Genomic DNA, 17,576 nt, shown 5'->3' on the forward strand with positions numbered 1-17,576 from the left:
CTTAGGACCCATTGATTACAGGCAACAGAAATTGGTTAAACTGGCTTAAGCAGATGAGAAATTGTGAAGATGCAGGGACATCTCACTAACCTAAGGTGGGAAGTGAAGCCAGAGCTCCCAAAGGCTTCAAACAAGAGCAGGAAATGCTATGAAGAGTAGGTTATTCATTCGGTCTCTGTCTCTCTGCCCTCTCCCTTTCTGCTGGGCTCCATATGGCTCACCTCTGTGTCTCTGTGTATTTGGTTCGTTCTTTGTGCAAGTTTTTTTCTCTGCTGTCCACACACAAGGATCAAGGGTTGCCACCCTGGTCCTAGCATCACTTTTCAGATCACATTCCTGACAGAGCATGACAGATAGCTTCAAGTCTTAGGCTTGGATCCCAGGCTAAAAGATATATGGGCATCATTCCTGCTGACGGACTGGCTTCCGCTGGGTCAGATACCCCCGTTCCAACTATGTGTGCCAGTGGAAAGAGAGAGCCACCTAGAGCAAACTAGTTGCAGGCTGCCAGAGTTCTAAGAGGAGGGGGGGTTGCAGTGCTTGCCCCAAAATATGTGTACTACTTTCATGCTTGTCAGGGAATACGAGGCTGGAGAGAGTAACCCAAGTTCATGGGTACAGGCTCCATTAAAGTCCACTGTACTTCATGTCTTTGGGTCCTATGAGCTACTGGTACATATTTATAGTACATATCCCTTTGATGATTAGGGTAATTTAGACAGGTTTCTATTCTTCATACACATCCTGACTTGAGTAGTTTAGGACTAAAGTCCGAGTGAACACTATTAGGGTCCAATAGGAATTAACTCCAGTTTGCAGCACATGCTCTCAGATTTCCAGTGGCCAGAAAATTTCTTACTAGCATTCTAAAGTTTTCAAGGGCTTTTTTTCATTCCTTGTCAGTGGCCCTGGCAAAATGATAGAATCCTAAAATGGTGAGACCTAAAAAAGTAGGGTATAACCTCCACCATGTATATAGCTGAGGAAAGTGAGCCCAAGGAAAACAGAGTCCTCGGGCTCATATGAGTGAACCAGTGGTTGTTACCAGCCCTGTCCCGATGGTCCCATGCTGCCTCCTGTTCTCTTCAATCTCTGTACCCCCTCCCCCTCCCATCTGTCCCTTGCCAACTTTCCCTAACTTTTAATAATAAAAACAGCAACAGCAATATCAATGATAACAAGAACTAACATTTTACTAAGTGCCTACTATGTACCAGAAATATAAGTATTCAAAGTGATTGTTTCATTTAATTCGCTCAACTCTAACACCAACACACACTCACGTGCCCACACACATACACACCTTCTACAGATGAGGAAACTGATTATAACAGCACCAAGTAACACAAACAGGAGAGGTAAGGGGGAGGTTTTCAATCTGACTAGATAAGTTCTCCCTCCCAAAAGGCCTCAGAGAGTTCTGTGTTTTTCCTGAGAACACTTGGATGGTTTATGACGATATATCCGGGTGACTGTGCGTAGATGTCGCTCCAGTGGAAGGAACGACATGCGAGAAGGGCTGTATTCACTGATGTGTGACTTAAGCCAGAAAGTGTATGAATGGCTTGCACGTATCAAATCAGATATTCTATTAAGGAAAGATTTCTCAAAACCCAGAAACTAGAAATTCTATCTGCTGGCTTGACATTACATACCTTTATCAAATGACTAAGGTAAAAGCTTAGGACACTCTACTTTTCTATTGAGACTCAGCAGAATAGTCAGATCTTTATTGTCTTGGTGTCTATGGTCATGCTTTTGCTCAAAGGCCCAGAGTTCACCAGAAAGACAGTTACTCTCCCCCAGGCCTCGGCAGCCAGGCAAGTTGCTGGTCACTCTTCACATCTTTGTGATATAAATTAGTTTGTGAAAAAACACACCTAGGTACTCACTTTTTAAAAAGGCAGAAAACCAGAAACAAAACAAAGTCCTAGTAGCCTGGTCTCCAGCTCAAAGTATCTCCATTCATCTAACTTTTCATTTTTAGATCCTGTTTCCTAACTCTTTACATATCTATTGTCTTTCATTTCTCATCAAAGACTTCATAACTCAAAATTTGTAGGATCTAAAACCAGATAACGAGCCGATATTAGATTTAATATTGTTGAGCCACTGAAATGGAATAGGAATGAAAGCTCCCTTTCAGTTAGGCTTATGTAAAGGCCCTACGTCTGCCTTTCTGACTTGTGCCCAGTGCTCACTGTGTGGACATCGAGAACTCATCTCCCTTCTCAACACTTGTGTTTTACTTTCATTCCCAGCTGTGACACTACTTTGGAAAGTGCCTTATGCTAAGGAAATATCGCACATGTGGCAGAATTTCATTTTATGAGGAGCCAGAAGCTCTGACTCTGTCACAAAACCAAACTCTGATTTGGAACAAGCTCCCTGGATCTTAGTTTTTTCCCCTGGAGATGAAGGATGAAACTTGAGACTAGGCGGTTTCAACAGTGCAGTAGAGTTGACAGGCTGACACAGTGTACCGTAACAATGCCCAGCCCCCAGCCCCATCTCTACAAAGCTAATTCCATAGTCAAGTTTTCAAAAACATACAGAAAATACAGTGAGACATCGTTTTTGGGGTTGCCTCCTGATTTTCAGGCTGATGATTCTTAAGCAAAGTAGCCAAACGTTTTCTAGAAAGATACTGTGGGGGCTGAGACTTGCAGGGACTGTGGAGTTATAAGTAATATTCAGCAAAATTCTATTTCAGAATGCACTGCTATCTCATTTAGAAGACTGATTATTTTGGGGCACCTGGATGGCTCAGTCAGCTGCGTCTGAATCTTGATTTCAACTCAGGTCATGATCTAGTATTTCATGAGATCAAGACCCATGTTGCCTTATTGGAATTCTCTCTCTCCCCCTCTCTCTTCCCCTTCCTTGCTCATGCTCACTTGCTCTCTCTCAAAATAAATAAACTTAAAAAAGAAGACTATTTTTTAAAAAGGAAGACTTTAAATCGCTACAAGATGGGGCGCCTGGGTGGCTCAGTCGGTTAAGCATCTGACTTCAGCTCAGGTCATGATCTCACAGTCTGTGACTTCAAGCCCCATGTCGGGCTCTGTGCTGACAGCTCGGAGCCTGGAGTTTGCTTCAGATTCTGTGTCTCCCTCTCTTTCTGACCTTCCCCTGTTCATGCTCTGTCTCTGTCTCAAAAATAAGTTAAAACATTTAAAAAAATTTAAATAGCTATGAGATGAACAATGATGGAAAGGTATGCTGTCATCATTAATCCATCAAAGCATTCTTTCCCACCATACTCAGATACAGCCTCAGAGTCCTTCTGAACACTGTATGCGGGTCAGCCTTCAGTCGATAAATCCAGGTTTGCAAAGACATTTACATCTACCTGCTATTTCTGAAGATCTCCTCCTGAGTTCTCACATTTAGTAAGCCCTTGTTTTTTTTGCTTTATGACTTAAGTTTCACAAAGCTACTCCTTGCTGTCAGTGGAAAACCCATAGGCTTTGCTTCTTGTGCACCATAAGCTTAATAGAACCCAACTGTGATTTTAGCTCTTACCTGTCGCAAATCATACACACTTAAGACAATGGAGATAATAGACAAGATGATGATGGCCACAGAGTATTCTATGTAACCTTGAGACAGCCACAAAGTTAGGGTAAAGGCTTGGAACACGTAGAATGGATTTAAAACCTGCAAGTACAAAAACAGCATGTGAGTCACTTGCATGGATCACATCATTTCAAAGAAATTGAAGAAGAAACAAAGAAATGGAGAAAATTTCCATGCTTATGGATTAGAAGAGCAAATATTGTTAAAATGTCTAAACTACCCAAAGCAATCTGTACATCCAATGCAATCCCTATCAACATACCACCAGCATTTTGTCACAAAGCAAGAACAAACAATTCTAAAATTTGTGTGGAACCACAAAAACCCTGAGTATCAAAAAGTCATGTTGAAAAAGAAAAGTAAAACAATTCCAGACTTCAAGCTATATTACAAAGCTGTAATCATCAAGACAGTATGGTACTGGCACAAAAACAGACACATAGATCAATGGATCAGAATAGAGAACCCAGAAATGGACCCACAACTATAGGGTAGCTAATCTTCAACAAATCAGGAAAGACTATCCAATGGAAAGAAGACAATCTCTCCAACAAATGGTGTTGGGAAAATTGGATGGCAATAAGCAAAAGAATGAAACTGGACCACTTTCTTACACCATACACAAAAATAAATTCAAAATGGATGAAAAGCCTAACTGTGAGACAGGAAACCATCAAAATGCTAGAGGAGAACATAGGCAGCAACTTCTTTGATCTTGGCCACAGCAACTTCTTACCAGATACATCTCCAGAGGCAAGGGACATGAAAGCAAAAAAGAACTATTGGCACTTCATCAAGAAAAAAAGCTTCTGTACACCAAGGGAAATAATCAACAAAACTAAAAAGACAACCTACAGAATGGGAGAAGATATTTGCAAATGACATATAAGACAAAGGGCTAGTATCCAAAGTCTATAAATAACTTATCAAACTCAACCTCCCAAAAATAATCCAGTGAAGAAATGGGCAGAAGACATGAACAGACATTTCTCCAAAGAAGGCATTCAAATGGCTAACAGACACGTGAAAAAAATGCTCAACATCACTCATCATCAGGGAAATACAAATCAAAACCACTGCCAGATACCAGGTACCACCTCACACCTGTCAGAATGGCTAAAATTAACAACTCAGGAAACAATGGATGCTAGCAAGGATACAGAGAAGGGGGAACCCTCTTACACTGTTGATGGGAATGCAAACTGGTACAGACACTCTATAAAACAGCATAGAAGCTCCTCAAAAAGTTAAAAATGGAACTATCCTATGATCTAGCAATTGTACTACCAGGTATTCAAAGGATACAAAAAAAATACTGATATGAAGGGGCACATGCACCCCAATATTTATGCAGCACTATTAACAATAGCCAAATTACATAAATAACCCAAATGTCCATTGACTGATGAATGGATAAAGAACATGGGAGGTATATGTATATAATGGAACATTACTCAGCCACCAAAAAAGAATGAAATCTTGTCATTCGCAACAACGTGGATGGAACTAGAGTGTATTATACTAAGCAAATAAGTATATGCTTAGAAAGACAAATACCATATGATTTTACTCATATGTGGAATTTAAGAAAGAAAACAGATGAACACAGGGGAAGTGAAGGAAAAATAAAATAAAAACAGAGAGGGAGGCAAACCATGAGAGACTTAACTATAGAGAACAAATGGAGGGTTGCTGAAGGGAGGTATATGGGGGGTTGGGTCGAATGGGTGAAGGGCATCAAGGAGGGCATTTGTGACGAGCGCTGGGTGTTGTATGTAAATGATAAATCACTACATTCTGCTTCTGAAACCAATAACGCAGGACATGTTAACTAACTTGAACTTAAATAAAATCTTGGAAGAAAAAACAGATGATGTCATTTTATCGATTTTTTAAATCATTTTTTACAACACACAATGATCTCTAATATTTATGAATTCACTTAGAACTCAGTTTCAGTGGAGTCAGTGTCAAGCACATAGCATGTGCTATGGTGGAAGAAAATTATTTTAAGCACTCAGAGCCTGTCAAAAATTGATTATTCTTATTTATTTTGAATTTTGAAAAGTGTTTTATCAATATCAAAATCTAACGATTTACCTTTCTAAACATTATTTACCTACAATGGAGAATTCAGTCTCTTAAAACACACTTCATCTCTGACTTTTTTTTTTTTTAACATTTATTTATTTTTGAGACAGAGAGAGACAGACAGAGCATGAACAAGGGAGGGGCAGAGAGAGAGGGAGACACAATCCAAAGCAGGCTCCAGGCTCCGAGCCATCAGCCCAGAGCCCAACGCGGGGCTCAAACTCACAGACCGCGAGACTGTGACCCGAGCCGAAGTCGGACGCTCAACTGACTGAGCCACCCAGGCGCCCCAGATCTCTGACCGTTTTTATTGCAGTTTCTTCTTCCCATACTCACATGCTGCAGATTGAGTCAAGTTGTGTGATGAAAATAGAAGACTGCATTTTTATCCAGATTGTTGAAAAATAACATATTCGTCACATCACAGGTTTTTAGCAAGATGCTCTGAGCATCAGGCACATCAGCATGGGCCCCTCCTTTGAACGGGATGGGGGGGTGGGAGTCATCTTACCCAAAACTGCAGTGAAATTCATGGGAAGAATGTATCACAAGCCCAAAGCTGGCCATCCATGCACATATATTTTGGTCTCTTTATTATACCTTTCACTTTTTTTATTCCCTCAATTGTCCCCATTTTGGTCCTGCTGGCCCCACTGTTAATAATGATAGCAGAGAGGGCAAACCTGAGGAGGTAGATGTAGTCATCTGATGTACAGACATAGTGTGAATGAAAAAACCCATCTGACCAAAACAAGGATTATTTTCTTGGTGAAGTGCTCTTTACAATGATTATGAATTAGATGAAATATTACCTAAAACTGGTGCCACTCTGTTACCTCTACTTTCTATATTCTCTAATATATTAAACTTCTACTTTAGTCCTCACAGTGAACTGACATCCAGTTAGTAAGTTAATAGGCTGCATTTTAAGAGTTTCTTAAACCCTTGGATATATTTTGTGCATTAACAAAGCTTTTGTTCTTTAATGTTTCTTATTATTTCCATTGCAACATGCTTTTCTTACAAAATATAGCTCTTCTCTTTGCTTGGCATAAAATGCTCTAATTGTAGATGATACACTAATGATAATACGATTTTGAGTTTATATAAACTCAGTAGAAAATGTGGTTAAATACTTCTTGTATAAGAAACAACACCATCATAATTAATTTAACTCCCTTATTCAATATTCTTTTGAAACCAAAATACAAAGTAGCATTACTTGCTTTTTTCCTACTGAAGGCTTAGTAAGTAGATGGAGAAAATACTACCACTCCTTTCAAAATAACCAAATTGACACCTGGGAGAATCTTTGACAACCTGAAAATGTATTTGAACAGGAAGTTTAAACAGCAGCTGGCTTTTTGATAGTGGAGGAAACTGCATATGTGGGGGACATGGGGTATGTGGGAAATCTCAGTACCTGCCAATCAATTTTTCTGCGAACTGAAGACTGCTCTAAATAAAAGTCTAATTATCTTTTAACATGTGACCATGCTAAACAAAGTGACCACTGTGTGGATTAGAAATAGACTAGAAATGTGCAGTATGGAGTGGAGGTTAGCACAATCAGCTCACTGGGCTCCACCTAAGGAATGGAGAGTGGTGGGCTAGGGACTCATGCTACAGGGAATATGATTGACAGTGTGCCACAGCGGCAGGGGACAAAACCAGCCTTGCTCTCTGACCCAGGAACAGAGGCCAAGGAAAGTCACAACCAGCAGCTGTTCACTGGCAGAGGGCAAAATGGAAAAGAACAAAGTTCATGGTGCCACTGTGAACTTGGCCAAACCCCAGCTGGCTCAAGGCCTGAAGCTGCTTGATCCTGGGGAGTAGAGCCCCACCCTACAGGAGTTGGTTCTGAACTGAGGGCCATGGGGACTACCAAGAGGCAAACTCAGAGCCATCCTACAGGGACAGTGGACACAGAGAAAAAGAGAGAAATGTAGACAAGGGAAGTACCACTTAAGGGCAGCTCACCAGAGCTGCCTCCATCACTACCAGAGCTTCCATCACCATCACTAATAATAATAACTTCAATATTTGCAAATGACATATCAGATAAAGGGTTAGTATCCAAAATATGCAAAGAACTTATCAAACTCAACACCCAAAAAACAAATAATCCAGTGAAGAAATGGGCAAAAGACATGAGTAGACACTTCTCCAAAGAAGACATCCAGATGGCCAACTGACACATGAAAAAATGCTCCACATCACTCATCATCAGGGAAATACAAATCAAAACCACAATGAGATACCACCTTACACCTGTCAGAATGGCTAACATTAACAACTCAGGCAACAACAGATGTTGGCAAGGAGAAAAAGGATCTCTTGCGTTATGGGGGGAATGCAAGCTGGTGCAGCCACTCTGGAAAACTGTATGGAGGTTCCCCAAAAAACTAAAAATAGAACTACTCTATGAGGCAGCAATTGCACTGTTAGGCATTTATCCAAAAGATACAAGTGTGCTTTTTATCCAAGGGACACAGGTGTGTTGTTTCGAAGGGACACATGCACCCCCATGTTGATAGCAGCACTATCAACCATAGCCAAAGTACGGAAAGAGCCAATGCCCATCAATGGATGGATAAAGAAGATGTGGTATATATATACAATGGAGTATTACTCAGCAATCAAAAAGAATGAAATCTTGACATTTCATCCACGTGGATGGAATTATGCTAAATGAAATTAGTCAGAGAAAGACAAAAATCATATGACTTCACTCATTTGAGGACTTTAAGAGAAAAAACAGATGCACATAAAGGAAGGGAAACAAAAATAATATAAAAACAAGGAGGGGGACAAAACAAATGAGGGGGACTCATAACTATGGAGAACAAACTGAGCGTTGCTGGAGGGGTTGTGGGAAGGGGGTGGGCTAAATGGGTAAGGTGCATTAAGGAATCTACTGAAATCTTTGCTTCACCATATACTAATTTGGATAGAAATTTAGAAAAATAAAAAATAAAGTTAAATCAAAAAAAGAAGGAAAAAAATAACTTCAAAGCACACTAAGAAAATATTCTAAAAAATAAATAAATCCACTAACAAAGAAGTCATTCCCAAAAAAATTGACATAATAAAGCAACCAGAGAAAGACAAAACTAATATGTTTAAAATCATCAAAAAGAGAATAGGGGTAGGAGATGCTCCGGAAGATGTCATCGTAAGAGGACGTTGGGCTCACTGCGTCCTGCTGATCACTTAGATTCCACCCACACCTGCCTAAATAACACAGAAAACCACCAGAAGACTAACAGAATGGATTCTCCCGAGCCAAGCGTAGACGAGAGGCCCACGGAAGAGGGTAGGAAGGATGGAGAGGTGGTGCGCGCTACACGGACTGGTGGGAGGGAGCCGGCCAGAGGGGCGGCCCGCCGGCAAAACAGAGCTCCTGAGTCTGGCTTGCAAAAGCGGAGGGGCCAGATGGAGTGTGTTCTGACAGCAAACGTGACTTATCTGGAAGGTCATATGTTAACATCTCTGCTCGGAGAGCGGGAGGGCTGGAGGACAATGGGAGGGAGAATTGTTGAGCCTCGGACAACAGAGCTCAGCTTGGAGGGGAACAAAGGCGCTCACCAGCACCATATTCCTCGCCCACCCCCCAGCCAAAATCCCAAAGGGAATCATTTCCTGACAGGGAACTTCCTTGCACTGCGCACTCAACACTGTGCTTCTGTGGATCCATCCCCTCCGGCAGAGGGTCTCACTCCCTTCCAGTGCTGCAGGGCCCCTCCCGAAGCAGATCACCAAAGGAAAAGCGAGCTGAGCCTGCCCCTCCCACCCCTGTGCACCTTGCTGGTCCACCCCAGCTAATACGCCAGATCCCCAGCACCACAAGCCTGGCAGTGTGCAAGTAGCCCAGTCGGGCCACCCCACCCCATGGTGAATCCCCCCCCAGGTGAGGGGAAGAGAAGGTACACACCAGTCTGACTGTGGCCCCAGTGGTGGGCTGGGAGCAGACATCAGGTCTGACTGCAGCCCCACCCACCAATGCAAGTTATTCAAGACAGCACAGGGGAAGTGCCCTACAGTTCCCCACCACTGCAGAGACTATCCAAAATGATGAAACGGAAGAATTCCCTTCAAAAGAAACTCTGGGAAATAGCGACAGCTAACAAACTGATCAAAAACAATTTAAACAATATAACAGAAAGTGAATTTAGAGTAATCGTCATAAAATTAATCGCTGGGCTTGAAAACAGTATAGAGGACAGCAGAGAATCTATTGCTACAGAGATCAAGGGACTAAGGAACAGCCAGGAGGAGATAAAAAATGCTATTAATGAGCTGCAAAATAAAATAGAGGTGACTACAGCTCTGATTGAAGAGACAGAGGAGAGAATAGGGAAATAGAAGATAAAATTATGGAAAAAGAAGAAGCTGAGAAAAAGAGAGATAAAAAATCCAGGAGTATTAGGGGGTAATTAGAGAACTAAATGATGCACTGAAGAGAAATCATCTACATATAATTGGTATTCCAGAGGAGGAAGAGAGAGGGAAAGGTGCTGAAGGTGTACTTGAAGAAATCATAGCTGAGAATTTCCCTGATCTTGGGAAGGAAAAAGGGATTGAAATCCTAGACGCACAGAGAACTCCCTTCAGATGTAACTTGAATCGATCTTCTGCACAACATATCATAGTGAAACTGGCAAAATATAAGGATAAAGAGAAATTTCTGAAAGCAGCTAGGGATAAACGTGCTCTAACATATAAAAGGAGACTAAGACTCGTGATGGATCTCTCTACTGAAACTTGGCAGGCCAGAAAGGAAAGGCAGGAAATCTTCAATGTGATGAACAGAAAAAATATGAAGCCGAGAATCCTTCAAGTCTGTCATCCAGCAAGTCTGTCATTTAGAATAGAAGGAGAGATAAAGGTCTTTCCAAACGAACAAAAACTGAGGGAATTCAACACCACTGAACCAGCCCTACAAGAGATACTAAGGGGGATCCTGTGAGGCAATGTCCAGAGGCATCGCTACAAGCATGAAACCTACAGACATTGCAATGACTCTAAACCCATATCTTTCTATAATAATACTGAATGTAAATGGACTAAATGCGCCAACCAAAAGACATAGGGTATTAGAATGGATAAAAAAACAAGACCCATCTATTTGCTGTCTACAAGAGACTCATTTTAGACCTGAGGACACCTTCAGATTGAAAGTGAGGGGATGGAGAACTATCATGCAACTGGAAGTTAGAAGAAAGCTGGAGTAGCCATACTTATATCAAACTAGACGTTAAATTAAAAGTTGTAACAAGAGATGAAGAAAGGCATTATATAATAATTACAGGGTCTATCCATCAGGAAGAATCAACAATTATAAATGTCTATGTGCTGAATATGGGAGCCCCCAAATATATAAAACAATTACTCACAAACATAAGCAACCTTATTGACAAGAATGTGGTCATTGCAGGGGACTTTAATACCCCACTTACAACAATGGATAGATCATCTAGACACATGGTCAATAACCAAGGGCCCTGAATGATACATTGGATCAGATGGACTTGACAGATATATTTAAAACTCTGCATCCCAAAGCAACAGAATATACTTTCTTCTCGAGTGCACATGGAACATTCTCCAGCATAGATCACATACTGGGTCACAAAACAGCCTTTCATAAGTATACAAGAATTGAGATCATACCATACATATTTTCGGACCACAATGCTATGAAGCTTGAAATCACCACAGGAAAAATTCTGGAAAACTTCCAAAAGCATAGAGGTTAAAGAACACCTTACTAAAGAATGAATGGGTCAACCAGGCAATTAGAGAAGAAATTAAAAAATATATGGAAACAAACGAAAATGAAAATACAACAGTCCAAATGCTTTGGATTGCAGCGAAGGCAGTCCTGAGAGGAAAATACATTGCAATCCAGGCCTATCTCAAGAAACAAGAAAAATCCCAAATACAAAATCTAACAGCACACTTAAAGGAAATAGAAGCAGAACAGCAAAGACACTCTAAACCCAGCAAAAGAAGAGAAATAATAAAGATCAGAGCAGAAATAAACAATATAGAATCTAAAAAAACTGTAGAGCAGATCAATGAAATTAAGTGTTGGCTTTTTGAAAAAATAAACAAAATTGATAAACCTCTAGCCAGGCTTCTTGAAAAGGAAAGGGAGATGACCCAAGTAGATAAAATCATGAATGAAGATGGAATGATTACAACTTATCGCTCAGAAACACAAGCAATTATCAAGGAATACTATGAAAAATTATATGCCAACAAACTGGACAACCTGGAAGAAATGGACAAATTCCTAAACACCCACACACTTTCAAATCTCAATCAGGAGGAAATAGAAAGCTTGAACAGACCCATAACCAGCGAAGAAATTGAATCAGTTATCAATAATCTCCAAACAAATAAGAGTCCAGGACCAGATGGCTTCCCAGGGGAGTTCTACCAGACGTTTAAAGCAGAGATAATACCTCTACTTCTCAAGCTATTCCAAAAAATAGAAAGGGAAGGAGAACTTCCGGACTCATTCTATGAAGCCAGTATTACTTTGATTCCTAAACCAGAAAGAGACCCAGTAAAAAAAGAGAACTACAGGCCAATATCCCTAATGAATATGGGTGCAAAAATTCTCAAGCTACTAGCAAATCCAATTCAACAGCATATAAAAAGAATTATTCACCATGATCAAGTGGGATTCATTCCTGGGCTGCAGGGCTGGTTCAACATTCACAAATCAATCAACGTGATACATCACATTAATAAAAGAAAAGATAAGAACCATAGTATCCTGTCAATTGATGCAGAAAAAGCATTTGACAAAATTCAGTATCCTTTCTTTCTTTTATAAATTTTTTTTAACGTTTATTTATTTTTGAGAGAGACAAAGCATGAACGGGGGAGGGTCAGAGAGAGGGAGACACAGAATCTGAGACAGGCTCCAGGCTCTGGGCTGTCAGCACAGAGCCCGACGGGGGTTCGAACTCACGGACCGCGAGATCATGACCTGAGCCGAAGTCAGCCGCTTAACCGACGGAGCCACCCAGGTGCCCCTCAGCATCCTTTCTTAATAAAAACCCTCGAGAAAGTCGGGATAGAAGGATTATACTTAAACATCATAAAAGCCATTTATGAAGAGCCCACATCTAACATCATCCTCAATGGGGAAAAACTGAGAGCTTTTTCCCTGAGATCAGGAACACGGCAGGGATGTCCACTCTCACCACTGTTGTTTTAACATAGTGTTGGAAGTGCTAGCATCAGCAGACAACAAAAGGAAATCAAAGGCATCAAAACTGGCAAAGATGAAGTTAAGCTTTCACTTTTTGCAGATGACATGATATTATACATGGAAAATCCAATAGACTCCACCAAAAGTCTGCTAGAACTGATACATGAATTCAGCAAAGTCGCAGGATACAAAATCAATGTACAGAAATCAGTTGCATTCTTATACACGAATAATGAAGCAACAGAAAGACAAAGAAACTGATCCCATTCACAACTGCACCAAGAAGCATAAAATACCTAGGAAAAAATCTAACCAAAGATGTAAAAGATCTGTATGCTGAAAACTACAGAAAGCTTATGAAGGAAATTGAAGATATAAAGAAATGGAAAAATATTTCATGCTCCTGGGTTGGAAGAATAAATATTGTCAAAATGTCAATACTACCCAAAGCTATCTACACATTCAATGCAATTCCAATCAAAATTGCACCAGCATTCTTCTCGAAGCTAGAACAAGCAATCTTAAAATTCATATGGAACCACAAAAGGCCCCGAATAACCAAAGTAATTTTGAAGAAGAAGACCAAAGCAGGAGGCATCACAATCCCAGACTTTAGCCTCTACTACAAAGCTGTTATCATCAAGACAGCATGGTATTGGCACAAAACAGACCCATAGACCAATAGAATAGAATAGAAATCCCAGAACTAGACCCACAAACGTATGGCCTACTAATCTTTGACAAAGCAGGAAAGAACATCCAATGGAAAAAAGGCAGTTTCTTTAACAATTGATGCTGGGAGAACTGGACAGCAACATGCAGAAGGTTGAAACTAGACCACTTTCTCACACCATTCACAAAAATAAACTCAAAATGGATAAAGGACCTGAATGTGAGACAGGAAACCATCAAAACCTTAGAGGAGAAAGAAGGAAAAGACTTCTCTGACCTCAGCCATTGCAATTTCTTACTTGACATATCCCCAAAGGCAAGGGAATTAAAAGCAAAAACGAACTACTGGGACCTCATGAAGATAAAAAGCTTCTGCACAGCAGCAAAGGAAACAATCAACAAAACTAAAAGGCAACCAGCAGAATGGGAAAAGATATTTGCAAATGACATATGGGACCAAGGGCTAGTATCCAAAATCTGTAAAGAGCTCACCGAACTCCACACCTGAAAAAAAATTTCCCAGTGAAGAAATGGACAGAAAACATGAATAGACACTTCTCTAAAGAAGACATCCGGATGGCCAACAGGCACATGAAAAGATGCTCAACGTTGCTCCTCATCAGGGAAATACAAATCAAAACCACACTCAGATATCACCTCACACCAGAGTGGCCAAAATGAACAAATCAGGACACTATAGATGCTGGAAAAGATGTGGAGAAACGGAAACCCTCTTGCTCTGTTGGTTGGAATGCAAACTGGTGCAGCCGCTCTGGAGAACAGTGTTGAGGTTCCTCAGAAAATTAAAAATAGACCTACCCTATGACCCAGCAGTAGCATTGATAGGAATTTACCCAAGGGATACAGGAGTACTGATGCATAGGGGCACTTGTACCCCAATGTTTCTAGCAGCACTGTCAACAATAGCCAAATTATGGAAAGAGCCTAAATGTCCATCAACTGATGAATGGATAAAGAAATTGTGGTTTATATACACAATGGAGTACTACGTGGCAATGAGAAAGTATGAAACATGGCCCTTTGTAGCAACATGGATGGAATTGGAGAGAGTGATGTTAAGTGGAATAAGCCATACAGAGAAAGACAGATACCATGTTTTCACTCTTATGTGGATCCTGAGAAACTTAACAGAAACCCATGAAGGAGGGGAAGGGAAAAAAAAAGAGGTTAGAGTGGAAGAGAGCCAAAGCATAAGAGACTCTTAAAAACTGAGAACAAACTGAGGGTTGATGGGGCGGGTGGGAGGGAGGGGAGGGTGGGTGATGGGTATTGAAGAGGGCATCTTTTGGGATGAGCACTGGGTGATGTATGCAAACCAATTTGACAATAAATCTCATATATTAAATAAATAAATAAATAAATAAATAAACTCGATACAAAAAATAATAAATTCATCAAAAAGATCACGGAATTAATAATATTACCTCACCACCACCACCATTACAACCCCCATCAAAAACTTAAAATGAAAAAAACAGAAAATAATGAAACATGAATCTGTCTCTCACGGGTAGAGATTTTTTTAAATGGATTTTAATTTAAAACAAGTGGTTATTTAAAAAAGACCATTTAGAAATCTTGGAATAAAAATATATTTATTGAAATAAAAAAATAAAATAAAAGGAAAAAACTTTCACAGACAGGAAAAGCATAAAGACAGAAGGGAAGAACAAAAAGAAGTTATATGAACCATAGATTTTGTTCATATCCAAGTATCCGTGCGTTGCCTAAAATTTCCTGAATACCAGGAAATAAAAATAAAGAACAAAAAATTTTTTTTTTCAAAGATAGATGAAACAGTTACCTGTTTAATAAGCAGCTTCCATATGGGCTGGATTTCTACCTCAATGGCATTGGGCCCACACACTAATCTTCTGTAAGAAAGTGATCACCAATTAAGTGCCAAATCTAAAACCTCATTGAAAGGGTGGGTGATGGGTATTGAAGAGGGCATCTTTTGGGATGAGCACTGGGTGTTTCATGGAAATCAGTCTGACAATAAATTTCATATTTAAAAAAAAATAAAAAATAAAAATAAATAAAAATAAAACCACATTGATAAGTGAGTACAACCAGACTAGGCAAAAGTCACTTCTCTACCTTTAAGGCTCTTTGTGCCTTTAATCAAAAAATTAATGTGCACATCCTAAAATACTAACATAGTTTTAAAATGAAAGTGCATGATGGACAAAGTTGTTTTTCTAATTAAAAATATATCTTAATGCAACTCAAGAATCAAAATGCAGTTAGAAAGGCATGTTATTTTTTAAAGAATTCAATCACATTCTGAGAACACCTAACAAGACACAGATATGACGATGTTTCTAGAATTCTTAGGCATTCTAGATTGCTCTTGATGTTCGAGATCATATATATCTTACCTTGGTCTCTTCAGCACCTAGGACAGGCCCTTAGTATATGTAAATAAACACGTGAATGAATGAGCTAACAAACTAGAAGATGATATATGGTCTTCACATCTAACACTTTGTTAATCCACACATGAGTACATTCCAGTAAGAGGCCCTCATGTTTGTACAGCATCTGACAATCTACAGCGTTCTCACACAAGATTCTCTCGTTTGTCACAACGGTCTAAAGGAAAGGGCTAATATCTCCCATTTTGCCAATGGGAAAAACTATTCATTTTGTGTGTTCTGCCAAAGGTACCCATATCTAGTATTAATTGTGACAATGCAACTCTTAGCCTTTTATACGTATTATCTCCTGTAATCATCACATTACCTCTACGAGTTTTCATATTATCATTTTTATTATAAAGGAAAGTGAAGTTCAGATAAACTCAGTAACTCCCCCAGAGCCACAGAGCAGGAAAGAAGCGGATCCAGGTGTCACAACGTGGGCTCCACGACTCCACCTCACACTCCGTGAGCACTGATGGTGCAATGTGCATGACATGTCCTGAATCTAAGGTGTAACAGAGCTCAGCCCAAGTTTGTCTGATTTCCAAGCCACGCCTTTCCTACTGCAATGATTTGCATGGATCCCAGAGGACGCAAACCAGGGTCTTCTGACTCCATGTGTGAAAACACTGAGGTGCAGAGATGCTGGGAGACAGGTCAAACAGCGTGTGCTGCTGGGTTTGCTGCCTGTTACTCAAGATTCCTTTCCTCTGGTACTCACAGGCATGCCCTTTTTTCCCAGTCAGGTGACAGATGTTGAGAATTAAGTTCGGCCCTGATGTATACCTAAGCTGACAGGGAACATCTCTTCCAAGCTCCACATTCAGTGATGTCACGTTGGTGGCTTGAAATCAGCAATAGCGGTTGTTTTTCCCACGATAGAATTTGGCAGACTCTCCCCATCCAAGCTTTTCTTCTTCCAGAGAGCTGGGTTACCAACAGGGTGACTGGTCTGGGGCCCACGTTAAGAGCTGTCTTGACCACCAGACATTTCTTCTACTTCAGTAGGGTAAACAAAGGAGGCAGGAGCAGGGCATTAAGTGAAAAGAAAATGAGGAGGTGCACAACTTAAAGACTGTCCTTATAAGATTATTGGATGGATGGGGGTAAGGTAGGTGTGGTTTTCCCTGTTTCTGTGAGATAAGAGAATTGCCTCAAGTCCCTGTGGACATATCTACGACAGGCAGTGAGAGAGAAAGTGGCATCCAGTTCATGAATAAGTGAAGATAGGAGCGGGGAAGCTCCTGGAATATTTTTCTTCCCAAGGCCTTCTGAAAATTTCTCTTCAGGATGTTGTCTCTCCTGATGTTCTGATTTGCTTTTTTGTTACCAAAAAGGTGACCACATAAATGTGTCCATTTTCCCTCTTTGCCTGGTTTCTGGGAATCCTGAAGAGAAAGTTGTATTTAGACTTTGTGGCTTTTTGTCATCGAGGAGTTCTCAGTATCCTCCTTCATTTCTCATGTTGCATCCTTGCTTTTCATGAAGGCAAACTCATCTCCAGTTAGGAATTTAATCAGATATCACTCAATCAATCGCATTTGAGTTTTGAAAAAAAAAAA

The 17,576-nt window shown here is 40.3% G+C and overlaps 1 protein-coding gene across 1 annotated transcript in view; it reads right to left on the minus strand.

The window, feature by feature from the left end:
- The window catches only part of LOC125918192 (probable cation-transporting ATPase 13A5), a gene marked incomplete at its 5' end in the record, with an annotated part of 34,658 nt that extends 19,193 nt beyond the window's left edge, over positions 1-15,465 (minus strand). Inside the window, 2 exons of the mRNA XM_049624223.1 lie at positions 3,526-3,660; positions 15,396-15,465. Of these exons, the coding sequence (XP_049480180.1) occupies positions 3,526-3,660; positions 15,396-15,465 (205 nt within the window). The remainder of the gene's footprint in view (positions 1-3,525; positions 3,661-15,395) is intronic.
- Positions 15,466-17,576: the final 2,111 nt, after the last annotated feature.

The sequence above is a fragment of the Panthera uncia genome, unplaced genomic scaffold (assembly GCF_023721935.1).
Source record: "Panthera uncia isolate 11264 unplaced genomic scaffold, Puncia_PCG_1.0 HiC_scaffold_525, whole genome shotgun sequence".
Taxonomy (NCBI): Eukaryota; Metazoa; Chordata; class Mammalia; order Carnivora; family Felidae; genus Panthera; species Panthera uncia.